The sequence below is a fragment of the Sturnira hondurensis genome, unplaced genomic scaffold (genome assembly GCF_014824575.4).
Source record: "Sturnira hondurensis isolate 20B ecotype Veracruz unplaced genomic scaffold, ASM1482457v3 Scaffold0016462, whole genome shotgun sequence".
Taxonomy (NCBI): Eukaryota; Metazoa; Chordata; class Mammalia; order Chiroptera; family Phyllostomidae; genus Sturnira; species Sturnira hondurensis.
In genome coordinates, this window is record NW_028089093.1 from 4859510 (window position 1) to 4878736 (window position 19227).

General features: G+C 43.3%; 2 protein-coding genes across 5 annotated transcripts in view; one reads left to right on the forward strand and one right to left on the reverse strand.

Annotated features, from left to right (window-relative positions):
• ABCB4 (ATP binding cassette subfamily B member 4) overlaps positions 1-16629 on the forward strand; it is a 78778-nt gene extending 62149 nt beyond the window's left edge. For both annotated transcript variants that reach the window (XM_037066128.1, XM_037066129.1), the window contains 6 exons: positions 6581-6721; positions 9066-9222; positions 10194-10391; positions 12022-12228; positions 14669-14815; positions 15537-16629. In XM_037066128.1, the coding sequence (XP_036922023.1) occupies positions 6581-6721; positions 9066-9222; positions 10194-10391; positions 12022-12228; positions 14669-14815; positions 15537-15743 (1057 nt within the window). In that variant the 3' untranslated portion in view covers positions 15744-16629. The remainder of the gene's footprint in view (positions 1-6580; positions 6722-9065; positions 9223-10193; positions 10392-12021; positions 12229-14668; positions 14816-15536) is intronic.
• Positions 16630-17723: 1094 nt separating this feature from the next.
• The window catches only part of CROT (carnitine O-octanoyltransferase), a 45948-nt gene continuing 44444 nt past the window's right edge, over positions 17724-19227 (reverse strand). For all 3 annotated transcript variants that reach the window (XM_037066130.1, XM_037066131.1, XM_037066132.1), the window contains one exon: positions 17724-18908. In XM_037066130.1, coding sequence (XP_036922025.1) covers positions 18788-18908 — 121 coding nt within the window. In that variant the 3' untranslated portion in view covers positions 17724-18787. The remainder of the gene's footprint in view (positions 18909-19227) is intronic.

Below are 19227 nucleotides of genomic sequence, written 5' to 3' on the forward strand. Positions count from 1 at the left end.
TAATTAAAGTACAATAGTCCTCTCTGATCCACAGCATTGCCTTCCTTAGTCTTAGTAACCCAGCCAACCATGGTTGAAATGTTCCATAGAACATTCCAGAAATAATTCAGAAGTTTTATTTTATTTTTTACCAAGGTAGAGTTGACTTATAATACTATATCAGTTTCAGGTGTAAACATGGTGATTTGAGGGAATGATAGCCACAAGTCTAGTTACCTCTGTCACCAAAGTGGTTACAGTGTTGTTGACGCTGTGTTACATGCTGTGTGTTGTGTCCCCAAGACTTGTTTACTTTACAACTGCACATCTGTCCCCTGTAGGCCCTGTCACCTCTTTCACGCAGCTCCCTTCCCCGCTCCATGTCCTTCTGGCAGCCACCATTTTGTTCTTGTATCTATGAGTCTGTTCTATTTTGCTTTTTATATTCCACCTGGAAGTGAAATCATATGATATTGTCTTTCTCTGACTTATTTCACCTAGCATAATGCCTTCTAGTTCTATGCATGTTGTTGCAAATGGCAAGATTTCATTTTTTATGGCTAAGGAGTAGCCCACTGTGTGTGTGCATGTGTGTGCTAGCGTATCACATCTTCTTTATGGGCTCATCTATTGGGTTGCTTCCGCATTCTGGCTATTGTAAATAATGCTGTAATGAACATGGGGGTGCATATGTCTTTTTGAATTAGTGTTTTTATTTCCTTCAGAAAAATACCCAGAAGTGGAATGGCTGGGTCACTTGGTAGCTCTATTTTTAATTTTTTGAGGACCCTCCATGCTGCATCCCACAGGGGCCGTACCGGTTTACAGTCCCACCAACAGCGCCCAAGGGTTCCTTTTTCTCCACATCATCACCAGCACTTGCTCTTTTTTGTCTTTTGTTGATACCCACTCTTACTCGTGTGAGGTGGTATCTCATTGTAGTTTTGACTTGCGTGTCCCTGATGAGTAATGATGTTAAAAGTCTTTTCATGTACCTGTTGCCCATCTGTCTACCTTCTTTGGAAAAATGTCTATCTTTGCCAGGTCCTCTGCCTATTTTTTTAACAGCTTTGTTTGTTTCTCTGATCTTTAGTTGTACAAGTTCTTTATAAATTTGGATATTATCTACATATTGGATGAATCATTTACAAATTTCTTCTCCCGTTAGGTAGGTTGCCTTTTCATTTTGTTGGTGGTTTCCTCTGCTGTGCAAAAGCTTTTTTATTTGATGTAGTGCCAATAGTTTATTTTTGCTTTTGTTGTCCTTGCCTGAGGAGACATATCCAAAGAAATGTTACTAAGACTGATGTCAAAAGCTTATTCCCAATGTTTCCTCCTAGGATTTTAATGAATTCAGGTTTTATATTCAAGCCTTTAATCCATTTTGAGGTTATTTTTGGACATGGTATAAGATAGTGGTCCATTCTTGTTCTGTCACATATTCAGTTTTGTCAACATTATTTGTGAAGAGACTGTCATTTCCCCTTGGTGTACTCTTGCCTCCTTTGTTGTAGATTGACTGTATATGTGTCATTTATTTCTGTATTCTCTACTCCATTGATCTGTGTGTCCGTTTATGTGCCAGTACCATACTGTTTTGGTTATTGTGGCATTGTAATATAGTTTGAAATCAGGGACTGTGACACCTCTAACTTTGTTCTCAATATTGCTTTGGCTGTTCGGGGTTTTTGGTTGTTCCATACAAATTTTAGGATTATTTGTTCTAGATTATTTATACAAAAATGTCATTGGTGTTTTTTTCTTTAGAACTTATTTATTTTTAGAGAGAAGGGAAGGGAGGGAGAAAGAGAGGGAGAGAAACACCGATGTTTCTCTCAATGTGGTTTCCATCAATGTGGTTACCTCTTGTGTGCCCCCTAGTGGGGACCTGGCCCACAACCCAGGCATGTGCCCTGACTGGGAATCGAACCGGCAACCCTTTGGTTCACAGGCCTACACTCAATCCACTGACCTACACCACCCGGGGCTATAAGCCTACTTTTGTCACACCCTGTATTTAGGTGTTTCTGTGTTGGGTACACAAATATTTACAGATATTACATCCTCTTGTTGAATTGACTCCATTACTATTGTGTAATGCTCTTCTATTTAAAGGGGTTTTTTTTTTTTCTGATATAAGTACTGCTATCCTGGCTTTCTTTCACTTCCATTTGCATGGAAAATATTTTCCATCCCTTTACTTTTGGTCTGTCTGTTTTTATTGGTTAATGCTGTTCTTCTCTGTTCCTTTCATCCTCTGTTTATCCCTTCCCTTGTGGTTTCATGGTTCTCTTTAGTGCTGTGTTTAGATTCTTGTCTCTTTTGGGGGGTGTGTATTTACTGTAAGTTTTTCTTTGTGCTGTGAGGTTCGTATATAACATTCTATGCATACAACAGTGTGTTTGGTAGTAACTTAAAGTTAAACACACGACAATACTCTACATTTTTACTCTTCCCCCCACATTTTTATATTTATGGTGTATTTTATATCTTAGTATTTTATTTATCTCTTAACTAATTGTATTTTTAAATAAATTTTATGGCTTTCATCTTTTATCCTTCATGCTTGATTTGTAAGTAATTGACACACTACCTTTTTCATTCAGTTGGTTTTTCTGGTGTGGTCTTTACTTTTGCATGTTTTCTTATTATTAATTAATGTCTTTTCTTTTTGGCTTAGAGAACGCCTTTTAGCATTGCTGGCTTACTGGTCATGAACTCCTTTAATTTTTGCCTACCTGGGAAACTTTTAGTGTTTCTTGCATTTCTGAATAACAACCTTGCTGGGCTGAGAATCCTTGGTTGGTAATTTTTTATCCTTACAGCACTTTGAATGTATTGGGCTATTTCCTTTTGACTTGTGACATTTTTGCTGAAAAATCTGCTGATAACCTTCAGTGGTTTCTTTTGTATGCAATATGTTGTTTTTCCCTGGCTGCTTTTAAAATCTTCTATCTTTAACTTTTACTACTTCACTTATAATGTGTCTCTGTGTTTATCTCTTTGGGTTCATCTTATTTTTAACTCTAGGGGACTCGTGACTATTTCCTTCCCCAAATAAAGGACATTTTCAGCTATTATTTCCTCATAGAATTTTTCTGGCCTTCTCTCTCTTCTCCTTCTGGAACCCCCCTATCATACTAATATTATTCTATTTGACGTCATTCCAGAGACCCTTATCTGATTTTCACTTTTTAAAAATATTTTTTAAATTTTGCTGTTCAGTCTAGGTGTTTCTCATTGCTTTGTCTTCCAGCTCACTGATTCTCGCTTCTATTTCATCCATTCTACTGTTGACACCCCCCTCCCTAGTATATTCTTCAATTTATAAATAGGCCTGTTTCACCGGAAGACTGAAGTTGTACTTCATTCTGCTGTTTGTGCAGTGCCCTGGGGGTAGCAACCTGCCAAGAACTGTCTTTTGGATTTTTACAGTCCCATAGAACTCATTTATGCCAGCCTCAGGCCACCAGAATCAAGCCTCAAGGAGTATCCCCTGTGTGGACTGAGCATACCCTCTGGCTTTGGAAGGTAGCTGTAGTGTGCAGGGAGTGGCCTCTCTAGCTGGATCCAAGAAGGCCGTGGGAAACGCCCTGGCTGCCCACACCCATGGGCTGTAGCACTGCAGCCAGTGAGTGCTGTGTCTGGGTGCATGCAGGCTTTAGGCTGGGAGTGGGAGAATGCTGCGGCTCCTTGCCTGCCCTGGCAGGGAGGGGTTGCAGGGCAGGGTGATTTTGCAATGGCTGGCACCTGCAGATTTTAGCTAAGGAGAGTACTGAAGGAGCAGGAGAGTACTGAAGGTTCCAGGTCACCTGTCCCTCCAGGGAGTGTGGAAGAGTTCCAAAAGGACTCACACTATTACCTGGTTTCAGCAAGGCAGTGGGATGGTAGTACCTTGACCACACACCCACTGAGTGAGCAGGTCAGGTAAGAGTGCAGTAGTGGCGTGCATCAGCTCCTCTGCTTCTGGGCAGCTTTGGGCAACTTTCAACTAGCTGGGCTTTAGGTTGAATATCTTTCCCATGTAGTCTGGTTGCTTTATTAACTGATGTTTTTGTGTTGTCGTTTTGTTTTTGCTGGGTCTTGGGTTAAGTACGACTGCCCATGAGTCCTTTAAGGGGGGAGCCTCATTTGCCCATAGCCCTATGGGTCCCTTAGGTGTTAACGTCAGCCCCACTGGTTTTCTAAGTCAGCTGCTGTGGCACTTGTCTCTTCAATGCAGCCACCTGGGAGTTAGGCTGCCACATGTCAGGCCCGTGATCCTCTGAGAGAAGCATGTGTCTGGTGAGATTGCTTCCTGCTGTGTGTCACCCCATCAGGGAGGGGTGTTTGTGATCCTTTTATCCTTTGTTGTGGAAAAGAGCAGTTGCATAATCTGCGGATATGTTCTCCTGTTCAGTAGGTGGTTTTGTCATTTCGTTGGCGATTCCCTTTGCTGCGCAAACACTTTTTAGTTTAATGTCGTCCTATTTGTTTACTTTTTTCTTTTGTTCTTCTTGCCCAAGGAGACATATCCCAAAAAATCCTACTCCGTGCAGTGTCGAAGAGTTTATTGCTTATGTTTTCATCTAGGATTCGTATGGTTCTGAGTCTCACATTTAAGTCTTTAATCCAGTTGGAGTTTATTCTTGTCTGTGTTGTAAGAAAGTGGCCGTAACTTTTAAACCGAGCTCTGTGCTCGCCTGAGACATGACTCGCACCTTTCCCAGCATGTCCATGCTGTGGGCCCGACCCATCTTCAGTCGCTTGGTAGCTGTCTCGGTGAGCAGACAGACTGCCGTGGTGTCGCGGTGCTTGTGCTCAAGTCACACCCGCTGTACTTAGTCCTGGTTCCAGGGGACGAGAGTGGTGGTGCTGGCGATTTAGGTGTGCCAAAGAGAAGCCGGAAGGTGAAAGTGCTTGACTTAGTGAGGCGTTCTACCATCTTACTTCATTACAAGAAGGGGGAATACAGTACGAGAAGGAGTACCGAGAGAGAGACAACATTCACATACTTTTTATTACAGTATATTGTTACAGTTGTTTTACTTTATGATAAGCTATTATTGTTAATCTCTTACTGTGCTCCATTTATAAGTTCACTCTGTCATAGGTATGTATGTATATATGTATGTGTGCATGTATGTATGTATAGGAAAAAACATAGTGTATGTAGGGCTTGGTACTGTCCCTGGTCCCAGGCATCCACTGGGGGTCTTGGACTCTGTCCCCTGTGGATAGGGAAGGGCTACTATATTCCTCTTGATCTCTGGGTGAGGACCAGGTGCCACCTGCCCTAAACACAAAGACACACATCTGACTCCACTCATTTACACTTGAGCAATCTAAGACACTCCCAGTGGCACTAGTTGCCACTTGAATATATTTTATTTTATTTTTAATTATATTTTATTGATTATGCTATCAGAGTTGTCCCTTTTCTTTCCCTTAGCATCCCTTCCCCCACACCCCCTGCTTCCTCAGGCCATCCCCCAACCATTGTCCATGGCCATGGCCATGTGTACAGGTTCTTTGGCTACTCCATCCCCTATGCTGTACTTTACATCCCCATGGCTATAGATAAGTCTATTTTAACACGAATGAACTTGAATACCACTTAGATTACAGCTGTGTAGCCTAGAATAGTTTGAACACTGACAGATTTGAAAAGGGCTAGTTGGAATGCTCAATTTATTTAATCTCCTTAGTTATATATACTTTATGCAGCTACATTTTTCTGTCCACTTGATATCTGACATATAAATATATATGTGCCATTATCTATGGCCTTATGGTTTATTTTAAACTTCAAGAGAATTAAGGAATAATAGAAAGCTGGAGCTAATTTCTAATTTGGTTGTAATTTAAAGATGTAACAGCACATCTGTCAGTGACATTAAACGTTGTAACACCATGCTCACGGCACATAACTAAGTCACCCAAATCAGTAATACTTTAAATGCTCCCTCTTGGCAAATGCCTGGCTTCTAATCTAAAAGTTAATCATTGTTTCTTTCAGAGAACTTATACTAAAGTAGCTCCACCGAGCATGGGACCTAACTAGAAATGGCACTAAACCTCTATCAGGGCTGGTGGGGTCTGGTTCGGGACGAATGTCAGATGTGTTTCTATCTAAACTTTCGTGACCATGCATTTTGGAATCTGAAACATGAATGTTGACAAAAAGAGATGGTTACTAGTCACGGAGCACAAGAGAATAATACTAAGGAAATCACACTCAGACAGTCCAAATTTCAGTCAGGACTTTGACACCCTCAATATTTTTCACACAGTATTCACGTTTACCTCACAGGAGTCGAATGTCGGGGTCATCAGATATTAACGTGTAATAGCAGCAGATATCATCTGAGCAGCCACTAGGAGCTGGGTCCTACACTAGACATTTACGTTCTTCATTTAGTCCTCAAAACAATTCTGCACCATATTGCTTATCCCCATTGGACAAATCAGAAAACTGACTTGGAGAAAGGTTATTGCGATGTAACCAGAAGCAGAATTTAAACCCAGGTCAACGACGTTTCCAAGCTGTGCCCCCCTCCCCCAAACACAGTGTTGTGGGTGCTTGAAGAGATGGTGATGAATACACCGGTTTGCTTTGCAGGAACTCTGTGCGGAAGGCACACATCTATGGAATCACTTTTAGCATTTCACAAGCATTTATGTATTTTTCCTATGCTGGTTGTTTTCGATTCGGTGCCTATCTCATCGTGAATGGACATATGCTCTTCAGAGATGTTATTCTGTAAGTAACTCTAAAAATATTAAGATTATTCTGTAATAAGGTTTTAATAGATCTATACAAAAGTTTAGAGTAAGGGGGGGGAAAGTCCTCTGTTCTAACACGAGGTAGGAGAGTTGAATCAACTACAGACACCTGATCTGGTTAATTCTCCAAGGACAGTTCAATCACTGGAGTGGGCAAAAACTAAGCAAGCTCATGAAAATCATCATAAACCAGAATTTTAGTAATGCATAGAAGTCCAGAGAGAAGGAGAGCAAAATATCTTATTGTATATTGTAGGCAGGAAGAAATCACTAGTTACAAAGGTGCCAGTGACCACAGACTCCAAATGCAGAGGGTTAAATAGCTTGCTCTTTAACAGCAACCGAGGATGGCCTGGTCAATGGAATGGGGATGTGTGGCCAAGTTTGGCCCAGGCTCTGTCCCCTCGAACAGAGGGGACTTGGGCTGACCCAGCCGACATTTGCCTCTCAGCCTCTCTCTGGTTTCCTGGATGTCCACGACTAACCACTGGTTTTCCTAATTGATGCATTCCTCTTTTCAACATATGCTAAATACATGCAACTAGGTTTCATTCCAGTCTTGCCGAAGGGACTGGACTGTTTCATCCAGTCTCCTTTTTAAGATCACTTGGCATATTTCTGCTCTGATAGGATAATTCTAGAGTGGTAGCGAACAACCTGGGTTTTTTCCCCTCAAACAAGGTCAAAAAAAGTAAAGTGAAAGTGTTTAAAAGCTGCTCTTTTATTTTCATCCAAAATTTTTAAAACCATTAAAAAAAGTACATAATCTTTGTAGCAATCAGGGTCCCAGCAGGAAACAAATGACACTGCAGATGGGGTAACTGGGGAGAGCTTGCTAAAGGGTCTATTTACAAAGGTGGGACAAGTGTTAAGGAGAGTGGTACCCAGGGAGCTGTTAGCTGCTCATCAGTTCCCGGGCGTCAGGATGCTGATACCCTAAGCCTCAAGGGCGAGAGAAGGGAAAGGTTTTCAGAACCCAGTGTGGGGGCCTTCTGTCCTCTTTGTGGGGAGGGACACCAATAACCCAACAAACCAACAAGACAGAAACCAACCAAATTCCCCAGCCTCACTCTCCCCCAGCCCTCCCATCCCCGGCTGTCCCGTCACTGCCAAACCCCAGTCGAGGATGCCAGAGGACGGGCAGCCTGCTGACGAGGCCCCGAGGCCCCGAGGGCTCAGCCTCTGACAGCCTGGGATGTCGCAGGCCAGACCGGCGTGGAGAGCAGGCGGCGGTTTTGGAAGATCCAATGGAAACATGCGGCTCAGCTCTGGGGTTTACAACTTGGAGTGTTTCTGTTGTCTAGAAAATTCATCCTGCTTTTTTGTTGTTTTGTTTTTACCATTAAACTGTTACATTACAGATAACTGGAAGACAGTTTTTAAATCTTTCATGCTAAAGCTGGATTACGGGGTGTATAGGAAAGCTAGGGAACCACACATGAGTTCATCACTATGTTAAAATTTAATTTCTGGTAACCAACCGTACCAAGTATTTAAGGGACAGCCTTAATATACCCATATTTAAAACACGTTTTACTATCTTAGATTTAGAAGCTTAGTAGAGGAAAAAATTTAAGTTCTCCATGATGACTAGATAGAAATGTTCTTCCCTCCCCGGCTCCAGGGGGCTTCCGGTGTCAGAAATGAACAGCCTAGTGGAGGCATCGACCCTCTGAGTCTGTGGCCCTTCCTGAAAGTTCTCCTAATTCATATCTGTTCTTTAAAGACGGTTTAATTGGAAGATGACCCTTTAGCTTAGAACCGTTGTTTTCTGGGGTAGTGTGAGTATTATACTTTAAGTATAAGAGAAAGGCTATTCCTGGTAGAGGCTTATTCTCCTGGTAGAAATTCTTTCGCTACAGAGAGCATAGTTTCGTCGTGTGGGAGTGGAGAACCTGCACACTGGAGGTCGGGGCTGCAGATTCAACAGGAAACGTCTTTGATTTTCTGGTGCTGGTCAAACCCCTGAATAAACACACTGGGCCTCAGTTCCTTCAACTCTAAAAAGGGTGTAACTAGTTACTATAATTACTTGAGATCGCAAATCAGATTGTCATAAGGCACCTCTAAAAAGAGAAGAACTATGGAAAGTTATATTAACTCTGGGAAACTGGAGGCTCCTGGGGGAAAAAAGAACCCCTCCCAGTTCGTGGAATTTCATGGGACCATGCGCAGGCAGGGTGAGGAGGGGCGGGGTGGGGGCATGATTAAGGGAGCGAAAAATGTCGGTACTGGTAAGCAGTATGTCTTTGAACTTTTAAGCACCATGGAGCTATATAATTACACAGGCTAATTTTCAAACTCCTCTCCTTCCGGTCTAGGGTGTTTTCTGCGATTGTGTTTGGCGCTGTGGCCCTAGGACACGCCAGTTCCTTTGCTCCAGACTATGCCAAAGCCAAGCTGTCTGCTGCCCACTTGTTCATGCTGTTTGAAAGGCAGCCTCCGATCGACAGCTACAGTGAAGGAGGCCTGAGGCCTGTGAGTCCTGGGCCGCCTTCCCAGCGCTTGGTTAACTGTTCCCTCAAGGTTTGCTGTCTGCTAGATTGCGATGACAGGATAGATGTGTCGTGATGGCACTGGCGTTCACCTCTAATATTTACAGAGCTAATATTTGGCCAACTTTCCTGGCATTTTAAAATTCCATAGGGGGTTGCAAGGGTTCTGAAGTTCAGTCCATCAAAAGTAAAAAGCCAAAAATCCAGATGTATTGGATCTGGATAACTTTTGTGAAAACCATTAGTCATTTCTGCATGAAGGTAATATGCGTATAATTCTGTACGTAAACGGTTAGCCATTTGGCTTTAACCACATCTTGTAATGGCCAAATTACAGTTGGCGAGAAGACAACTTTATTCGCTGAGTAACCATCCTGTACTTCAGCGTTTCCAGAGGTAACTCAGACTCAGATCGGAGGGTTCTTTGCCTGCCCCCAGCTGCTGCATGTAATGCGCAAGAAGCGGTGTGGTAAAGACGGGGACCTCCCCTTTCCGCGGCCTCGCCAGGTGCTTTGCGTTTTGAGGAAATGGCTGGGTCCAGAGGGTGAGATGAAGAGAGTGAGAGAATGGGGCTGCCAGAGCTTGAGACAAGGGCTGTCCCCGAGACGGCAGGGGGACACCGCCCCGGTCCCCACGCCTCTGAACCTTTATCCACTGGGGTGGCTCCAGCCTCCAAGTCCTCATTTGAGAAAGCTACGTATTTGTCCTGAGTGAACCAGAAATCGAGTTCGGATAACATCTCTCTGTAATATGACTACCTACCTATACCCTCATCTCCCATCTTCACTTTATATAACAATTTTCTATTGATGTGAACTGGTGCTAGCATTTGTACCAAGTATGAATTTCATGTTTTCCCACTACAGTCTTTGGCAAAGTTTCCTTGAAATAATACTCTTCATTGCAATAATTACCAGACTAATTACAATAGCAACATCTTAAATACTTTTTTAGGATAAGTTTGAGGGGAATGTGACGTTTAATGAAGTCGTGTTCAACTACCCGACGCGGCCAGACGTGCCCGTGCTTCAGGGGCTGAGCCTGGAGGTGAAGAAGGGCCAGACGCTGGCCCTGGTGGGCAGCAGTGGCTGCGGGAAGAGCACGGTGGTCCAGCTCCTCGAGCGGTTCTACGACCCCCTGGCCGGATCAGTGGTGAGCACCCTTTCTTTGTTAGTAACCTGATTTGAGGCACTGCTTCAAGTAGCTGAACCAATATTCCCACGATGGAAAAAACTGGACCAATAAAGACCCACAATTCTATTTAATACATGACCACATCCTGTGAACCCTAAACAGACAAATATACAGGGACAGCCAGATAGACCATCTGCAATTTAGTGTAGTTCAGAAAATGCTGGATGTCAGGTTGACCTCGGCCTGCCCGTGGGCCTTTTGGGGCAGCCTCATCCTCCTACGTAAATCCCCAGTTCCTGCTTATAAAGGTCAGTGCAAACTCCTGCCAGAATTCCGAGCAGGCCTGCAGCACAGGCCAGTGCCTGCTCATTCTCTCCCCCCACCTTCTGCTTTGCCATCTCTCTCTAACCCTGAACTCCAGGCTCGCTGACTTTGATCACCCTCAGGCCTTTCGTATTTGGCTGTCATCATGGACTTCCTGGGGGTAGCCCCCAGCTCTCTTCCTGAGGTGGAGATGGGGCTCTGATAATGCCTCTTTGTCACCTTGGGGTCACAGCCACTGACCTAACCCTGAGAACCGAGCCCCATTTAGACAGTTGCCAAAGTGTTAAACCTTGTTTAGTTGTCTCTTTTCTGTAAATTCTTATGCTTCCACCATTACAATTACGCCATAGTTACTCTAGGCAAATCAGCTCAACACTCTGTAGGCTGTGCTAATCCAGGGTAGAAATGTCATTATTGAGTGGTCACGACTAACCCGACCTGTGTCTGTCCCTACACTGGTGACCGTGAACCTGTGGGAAGCTGCATTCTCACGCACTGCGCCACAAGGCTCCTCTAGAAGCATCAGGCCTCCTGCGTACTGCAAACAAATAAGAAATAATGAAAACTACCTCCAACAAAACTGTTCTCCCAGACACTGCCCTGTGCGCTTGCTCCCTGTGGCCTTGAACCTTTGTCCTTAGTGCTGTCAAACAGGGAAAAGTGTAAGGCTGGCAGTTCACAGTGGGGAGAGGAGCAGGGCAGGAGGTGATCAGCTTTCAGAATCTGCTTTTCAGTCTGTTATGCCTGCAGGAGGGGAACAAAGTCAAGTTGGAAGGCTGGATTCATTCAGGGGACAGCAGCGATGAGCAGAACGTCTAGTTTCAAGCTTTTTAGAGTCTGGGGAGGTTACACTTGTCTGGAGGAGGGTGGGGAAGGACAGAGGGGAGAATGTGAAAACGCAGGACCAGCTGTGCTACCATACGATCAGTTGGTCCAAGAAAGGGATGGCGTAATTATCATAAAAATAATTTTGTCCCCAACTGGCATGGCTCTGTGGGTTGGGCGTCATCCCGCAAACCGAGAGGTTGCAGGTTTGATTCCAGGTCAGGGTATGTGCCTGGTTTGTGGGTGTGCAAGAGGCAACCAGTTGAAGTTTCTCTCCCTCCCTCCCTCTCTCTCAAAAAAATCTTTTAAAAATATCCTTTTGTTGGCTAGGTTGGCTTCCCACAGTGCACGTGTGTAGAGGCTGTGAGACTTGGCATTTCCCAAACGGCTGATGCCCACATGCAAAAAAATCCTGCAAATGGTGAATCTAGTAACTTTCTGCCTAGTTCTTCTTCTTCTTTTCTAGCCCTTCTCATAGCTTGTGGACTTGCTTTTTCAGCTCCTCGATGATCAAGAAGCGAAGAACCTCAACGTCCAGTGGCTCCGAGCCCAGCTGGGCATCGTGTCGCAGGAGCCCATCCTGTTCGACTGCAGCATCGCCGAGAACATCGCTTACGGAGACAACAGCCGGGTCGTGACCCAGGACGAGATCGTGCACGCCGCCCAAGCAGCCAACATCCACCCTTTCATCGAGACCTTGCCCCACGTAAGTTAACTGTTGACTCCGTTAGGATGAAGTCAGAATCAAGTCTACACAGGTTCCCTCCCCCAGACAGTTCCCGCAGTCATACTCCAGCAGGCTTGTAGCAGGTGTGTCTATTTACCAGCTCTCTGACCTTCGGCAAGGTCAGAGACACCAAGTCTCCGTACGTCGTGTCTTCCTCACACAAATGTGGCACGAGGCAGGGGAGGTGATAGGAAGTGAGTGCACAGTATCTCGGGGTGCGCTCTGGTGACTGGGGGCTGCATTCAGACTGTGGCCAGGTTTGGTTTACCCTTAGGACACTCTCCTTTTTTGATTAAACACTTCATCGTGAGATCGTTAGAGATTCACATGGCGTTGTAAGGAATAAAGAGAGCCTATGTACACTTTCCCTGGTTTCCTCCAGGGACAAAATGCCAATCAACCATGACACGGACATCAGTACAATCCACTGTCTGATTCAGACTTTCCTAGCTTTACTTGTACACATTTGTGTGTTTAGTTCTGTGCAGTTTTACTGTGTGTGTAGATGTGTGTGTCCACCATCACAGTCGCAATACAGAACATTTCTATCACCACAGGGACCCCCCCCCACCCCACCGTTGGCCTTTCATAGCCACATGCCCCTCCTTCCTGCCCTCACTCCCCCCAACCTCCAGCAGCCACTGACTGTTCTCCATTGCTGTGGTTTCTTACTTTAAGAAAATTATGTAAACACACAGTGTATGACCTTTGGAAATTAGCTTTTCTCACTCAGCCTCATTCCCTGAAGTTGTGTCTTTAGTGTGTTCCTGCTTGTTGCGGGGTGGTGGTTAGTGGTGTGGATGGACCTTGTTTAAGCACCAGTCCCGACTCCAGTTTGGGGCAGGGAAGAATAAGCTGCTGTGAGTATTTGCACAGCAGTTTTATTGTGGACCTAAGGCTTTATTTCTCTGGGGGAAACACCCAGGAGTGCAGTTGTTGGGCCGTGTGGTAACTGCATGTTTAATTCGATGGGAAACTGCTGAACTTTGTTCCCACAGCAGCTGTGCCATTTCACACTCCTATCCCCAGTGTGTGATAGTTTCTCTTTGCCAGCACCTGCTGTTCTGTATTGTCTTTACCATTCTGATAGGCGGATAGGGGTGTTCAAGTGGTGTTTATTTGCATTTCCTAATGGCAAACGACATTGAACATCTTTTCATATACTTAGTTGCCATCTATATTCACTCTTCGGTGAGATGTCTCTTCATGTCCTTTGCCCATTTTCTAATATGGTTTTTTTCCTACTGTTGAGTTTTGCCAGATTTTTATATATTCTTGTTTCTAGTCCTCTGTCAGGTACGCAGTTTGCAAATATTTTCTCCCAGTCTGTTGCTTTTTTTTTCCATCCCTTTAACCGGGTGTTTTGAGGAGCCCAAGTTTTTAACTTCGATGAGGTGCAATTCATTAGCTCTTCCTTTTACAGAATGTGCTTTTGGTGTCAAGTCTAATTGTCTAGCCCCAGGCCCTAAAGATTTTCTGTGCCTTGATTTCCCCTAAGAGTTATGGTTTTACATTTCACATGTACATGCTCCGTTGAGTTAATGTTGGTATAAGGTTCTGTTTCTTTAATGGTTCACTTGGGAGAACCACTAAATGCACTCTCCAGGTTCCATGGTCCCTAACATTCCCTATCACCTCATTATAGCTGCTCTGAACATCGCCGTGGCTTTGACAGATGTCTAAGGTAAAAGAGTTCAGTGAAAAAAAGTCATCAGTTGGTAAACAAGAGCAGTCCTGGAAGGGTGACCTGAGAACCCGACACCGAGGAACAGGGTCATTCATCCTGTGGTGCCCATCATCTCGTGCCCTAGGGTCCCCGGGACTGAACTGAAATACAGCTGTTTCTGCCGTTACAGTCTATGATTAGAAATCACATTCCCGAATACAAGTAAACCCTCCATGCAAGCTGGCCTTACCAGCCCTGAACACAGTGTCACCAACTTCAAGTACTGGGTATGACTGAAAAGTGTTAAAGCTTCACTCAGCTTTTATTTAACTGACAGTGGCCTTTAGGACATTCATTCACAGGACGTACGCTGAATTCAGTTCACTACAAACTGAACCGACTCAGTTTGCATGTTTGTTTATTCCATGTTTTGGCTTAGAATCCTCGCAGTCTCAAGCTTCCCAACTCCCCTACAAGGACATCTTTAACTTCTCTCCTCCTCCCACTCTATCTCCATGACTTCCGTTTCCCTCTGTGATCGTTCACAGCACGTCCCGGTTACTACTCACTTGTTACTTACTTGACCTTATATTGACCACTATGTAGCTGTTATGGGAACTTTTTATTGATTCCAAAGATTTTTTCCTTATAAGTAGCACTGTCATAGGACAAGAAGCAAAAGTTTATTCAGTATATAACTAGTAACTTTTCTGGGTTAGAACTTTATTAACTTCATTAATGACTCCCTTGCAGAAATACGACACGAGAGTGGGAGATAAGGGGACTCAGCTCTCAGGAGGTCAGAAGCAGAGGGTCGCCATCGCCCGGGCCCTCATCAGACGGCCTCGAATCCTGCTGCTGGACGAGGCCACGTCGGCGCTGGACACCGAAAGTGAAAAAGTAGGGCCTCCCACCCCGTGCCCACACTTAACTTGTGAAACAAATCTTTTTGTGCCCTGGGCCATGACAAACATATGTAAGCACAGAAAAAAATAGAAATTTAAACAGGGGTTATTTCGAAGTACAATTATTTTCTTAATCCTTTCAGTATTTTTCCAATTTTTCTAAAATATATTACTTTTATTAACACAATAAAAGTATTCAAAAGAAAAAGCTGCATAAGTCATTTTTAGCACATTAACACTAATAAAAAACTGGAAAATAAAATACTAAAGGGGAAATTTGTGACTAGTTAGATATTTTAAATACTTGAAGATTATTTACAGTGTGAGAATTTATTATAAAGAACATAACTATAAACTCAAATTATATAAATACATATGCATAAAAACAAAGATTAAAGAGATTAGACATGAGCCCTGGCTGGTTTAGCTCAGTGGATTGAGCGCGGGCCTGCGAACCACACGATCGCAGTTCGATTCCCAGTCAGGGCACATGCCTGGGTTGCAGGCCAGTTCCCAGCGGGGACACACAGGAGGCAACCATACATTGATATTTCTCTCCCTCCCTTCCCCTCTAAAGATAAATAAAATAATTAAAAAAAGAGAGATTAGACATGAAAAAATTCTTGCTTGGACGGTAAAATTATTAAATTTCCTTTAATGCTAAAACCTATTTATATATTTTTTGGAGTCAGTCTTGTGTTCTGATTTATCACTAGGTTGTCCAAGAAGCGCTGGACAAAGCCAGAGAAGGCCGCACCTGCATCGTGATCGCCCACCGCCTGTCCACCATCCAGAACGCAGACCAGATCGTGGTGTTTCAGAACGGCAGGGTCAGGGAGCAGGGCACCCACCAGCAGCTGCTTGCGCAGAAGGGCGTCTACTTCTCCATGGTCAGCGTCCAGGCTGGGACACAGAACTTATGAACTTTTGTTACAGTATAGCTTATAAATAAATGAAAATCATTCTCCAAGTTTTGCAAAAAAAAAGTTTCTAAGTCATTGTAATATATAGGTACATCCAATTTGGGTGTGATGTTACAACATTTAAAATTCTGGAGTTATGAGTCATCATGACGCATTTCTTGATGAAATATGAAAACAGGCTGGCTCTTCCTATCAGAAACATACAGGGGAAGAAACCCCACAAAGTTCAGGTATACAAAGTTGTGAAATTAACAGAACCCACAGACATAGGAAAATTCTTATGGTCCTGAATAGTTGGGTAGATGACAGGATGTTTTGGGAACAATTTCCCCAAATTAAGAAAATACAAATTGTTCAAAAGTCTACTCTCTCTCCTACGGTAAGTTTTTCCAAATTCTTCTACTGGGGCACTGAGGTTTTTAAAAGTGAATGTATCCCCAGCTTTATAATAGTCCAAGAGAAAATGAAAATTCTCTCAGACAAGGTAACTCTATAGGCACACATTCATTCCATAAAGCAAAGAGATGTATCATTAAGTATTTCTTTGAAAGCAGTATTTAAAACTCATGAATAATTACTACACATAATTTGTAACAATGAAAATAATAAAATGCTATTTCCATAGCAACTGCATTACTTTTTACAAATAATTCTAATATTCCCAGAATGTGAATCCATTTCTCCTTATAAGAAGGAAATATATTTAGACAAAAGAGCAAAAAAGAAATATGCTGGGCAACCCTTGGAAACTAACCACACTGAAATGTTTCTTCCATAGTTTACTGAAGCAGTATCAGTTTTCATTGCTGTGATGAGTGGTTTAGGTCAGTAAACTATTCAAACCAAGTTCTCCTACCTGTAATAAACCACGTACTGTATTACCAAAGATGTTTCAAATGTGGCTGTCTGTCTCAGGAGACAATTTCCGATTAACCAAGAGAAGAATGGGGTAAGGGGTAAACCAGGTCAGTGACGTGGACAGAATCCAACCTATTGGAACTTACTTACCCCATGAGAATCGTGGGGCACCTGCCCCTTAAAATTCTGACTCACTAGGTCTGGGTTGAGGCCCAAGACCTCTGTCAAAAGCATTCCAGGTGGCGTTTTACTTTAGGCAATGCGGGGATAAAGCACAGTAAAAAGAGGCTTTTCTCCTAGAGGTGTTCTGTTTCAGAAATACCCAAGTCTTCAGATATTACTTAGAAACCACCAACCGAATGACTGTAAAGTATCTGGGAATGTAGCCGACGACATGATACCAGTAAGGAAAAAGGTCCATACTTCAGACACCAAATGCCATAGAAGCCAACTCTGAAGGTTTTCACAAAGAAATAATAGTCTTATCAAATTCAGAACATATAAAAATGTAAGAACAGAAAGAACATCCAACCAGAATACTAAATATAATCTTTATGTGGTAGTGTGCTACAGAAATGGCTCCCACTTAGTCAGGTCGTCTCCTGTGCTCACTCATATACAAAGTTATTTACAAAATGACTTGAGAAAAGATGAGATTTTCCCCAACCCCCTTAAATCTGGACTGCTCTTGTAACTTGTTTTAACCAACAGGACGCAAAAGTCGTGACATCATGGGACTTCAGAGCCCAGGCCTCAAGCGGCCCGGCAACGTCTACCTTTCCCTCTTAGACCACTCCCAATGCCAAGTACAAAGGTCCAAGACAGTGAACAATCAGGCAGCATGAGGAGCAGGGGTCCCAGCCACCAAGTCCCCAGACAGTGGGTGAAGCCCTCTCAGCCTTATGGGCTGAAGTCCAGCAGCCTGAGGTGGCAGCCGCATTAACACCGCGGGCAAGACCGGCAGAAACTCCAAAGGGCACAGTCAACGGGCACAATCATGGAAATAATAAATTGTTGGGAGACAGTAAGTTGGGCGCAATGATTTATTACACAACAATATGTAACAGATCAGAAAGTATAAAGTCAACCTGGAATGAATCAGCCAAAAAAACAAGAAGCTATATGATTTTAAGTTTTATTTTCTGAGGGTAGAAACTACAAAATTGAACCGAGGAAAAAAAAGCGTAATCCTGAGAATATCGTTCCACATTTAATCCTTTTAATGTCATTAATCCTGACATCTAGTTTTATATGTAAGTGCTTTAATTTTACATTCACAAAACTACTTACAATAACATACTAAAATGAATTGTGTTAGGGTTTTGTGTATGTGTGTGTCAGAGGGTGTAAATCTTCCTACAGTTTAATTCCTCTGTCTGTCCGAGGGAGACTGCTTCTGTCAATCACCGTTCAAGTGCAGGGGACTGTCCCTGACACAGTGAGCCTGTGTCCCCGTGGTGACTGCGAAAGACACTGATTCCAGGGAAATAAGCATCCAGTCATGTATTCTGTACCCTTTGGCAACTAGGAAATGTTGAAGTGCTTGAAAGACAGACTCTGCAACAGCGGTTTCCAACCCGGTGCACAGCAACCGCTTTCAGAACATGCCATACCTGACTCTTTATTCCGTCAGGGGCACTGGGCCTCTTTTCCCTCAGGCCGTCAAGTAAGCAAACGACAAGAGCCAACACAACAATAGCCGTCTGTGTGAACGAAGCAAAAGTAGACCTGTTATTTCGTCAGACTGGCAAAAATACATTCTTTTGGTGTGCCACAGAATTTTAGCAATTATTTTGTGTGTGCCACAAAATGAAAGAGGTTGAAAATCACTGCTCTACAAGGATGTTCGGGGAGAGAATTTATAATCTATACAGGTACCTATAAAAATATTTAAGTTAAAGTTAGACTTACATCGATAAAACTTGTAGATTTGCATTGTTGAGGATTACCTTAACCTTTGCATAGTTCTGGATTCCCTGCATAAAAGTTTGCATTGCTGCTGCATCGGAGAAAGCTAAAACCCGATACTTCTACTTTCGGTGTCAGAATAAATTTAGAGGGAATGGCTCTACTAATTTCTACATTTCCTTCAGGTCAACATTCCTCCCTATCTCACTTCACCAGCCCACTCCCAAGACCCAGTTTAAATGATTTATTTTGGTGGGTGCTTCATGAATAACCAGTCTCTAAAGAGAAGCAGAGGTCACCAGCTGCATCATATCACTGAATGCTTGGAAAACCTGCTGGACCAGCTTTTCTGCATCCGTCTCCGGACAGGACTTCCAGGCTGTACAGGTCACAACCAACCTGTGAAGCACAGATAATAAATGATGAAATGCTATGCAAAAATCACAGCACAAAAGGGCTCCCAACAATATGACCTTTATTCTGTCTCGCTGTTAATATGTAAAGTATGAATTCTTGCTGACATTAAACATCACCTGACACAATAGAAAGTAAAGCCATAGGTATACATAATGCAAGGAACACCTAATTTACTACATGACTAGAGACTAAGACAAAAGGGAACAGAAACTATCCAGGGCTCCAGAGTAGTCAGAAGAAGGTCTTCCTGCACTAAAACAAACGGATCTCTAAAATAAACTAAAGCAAACCGGAAAAAAAA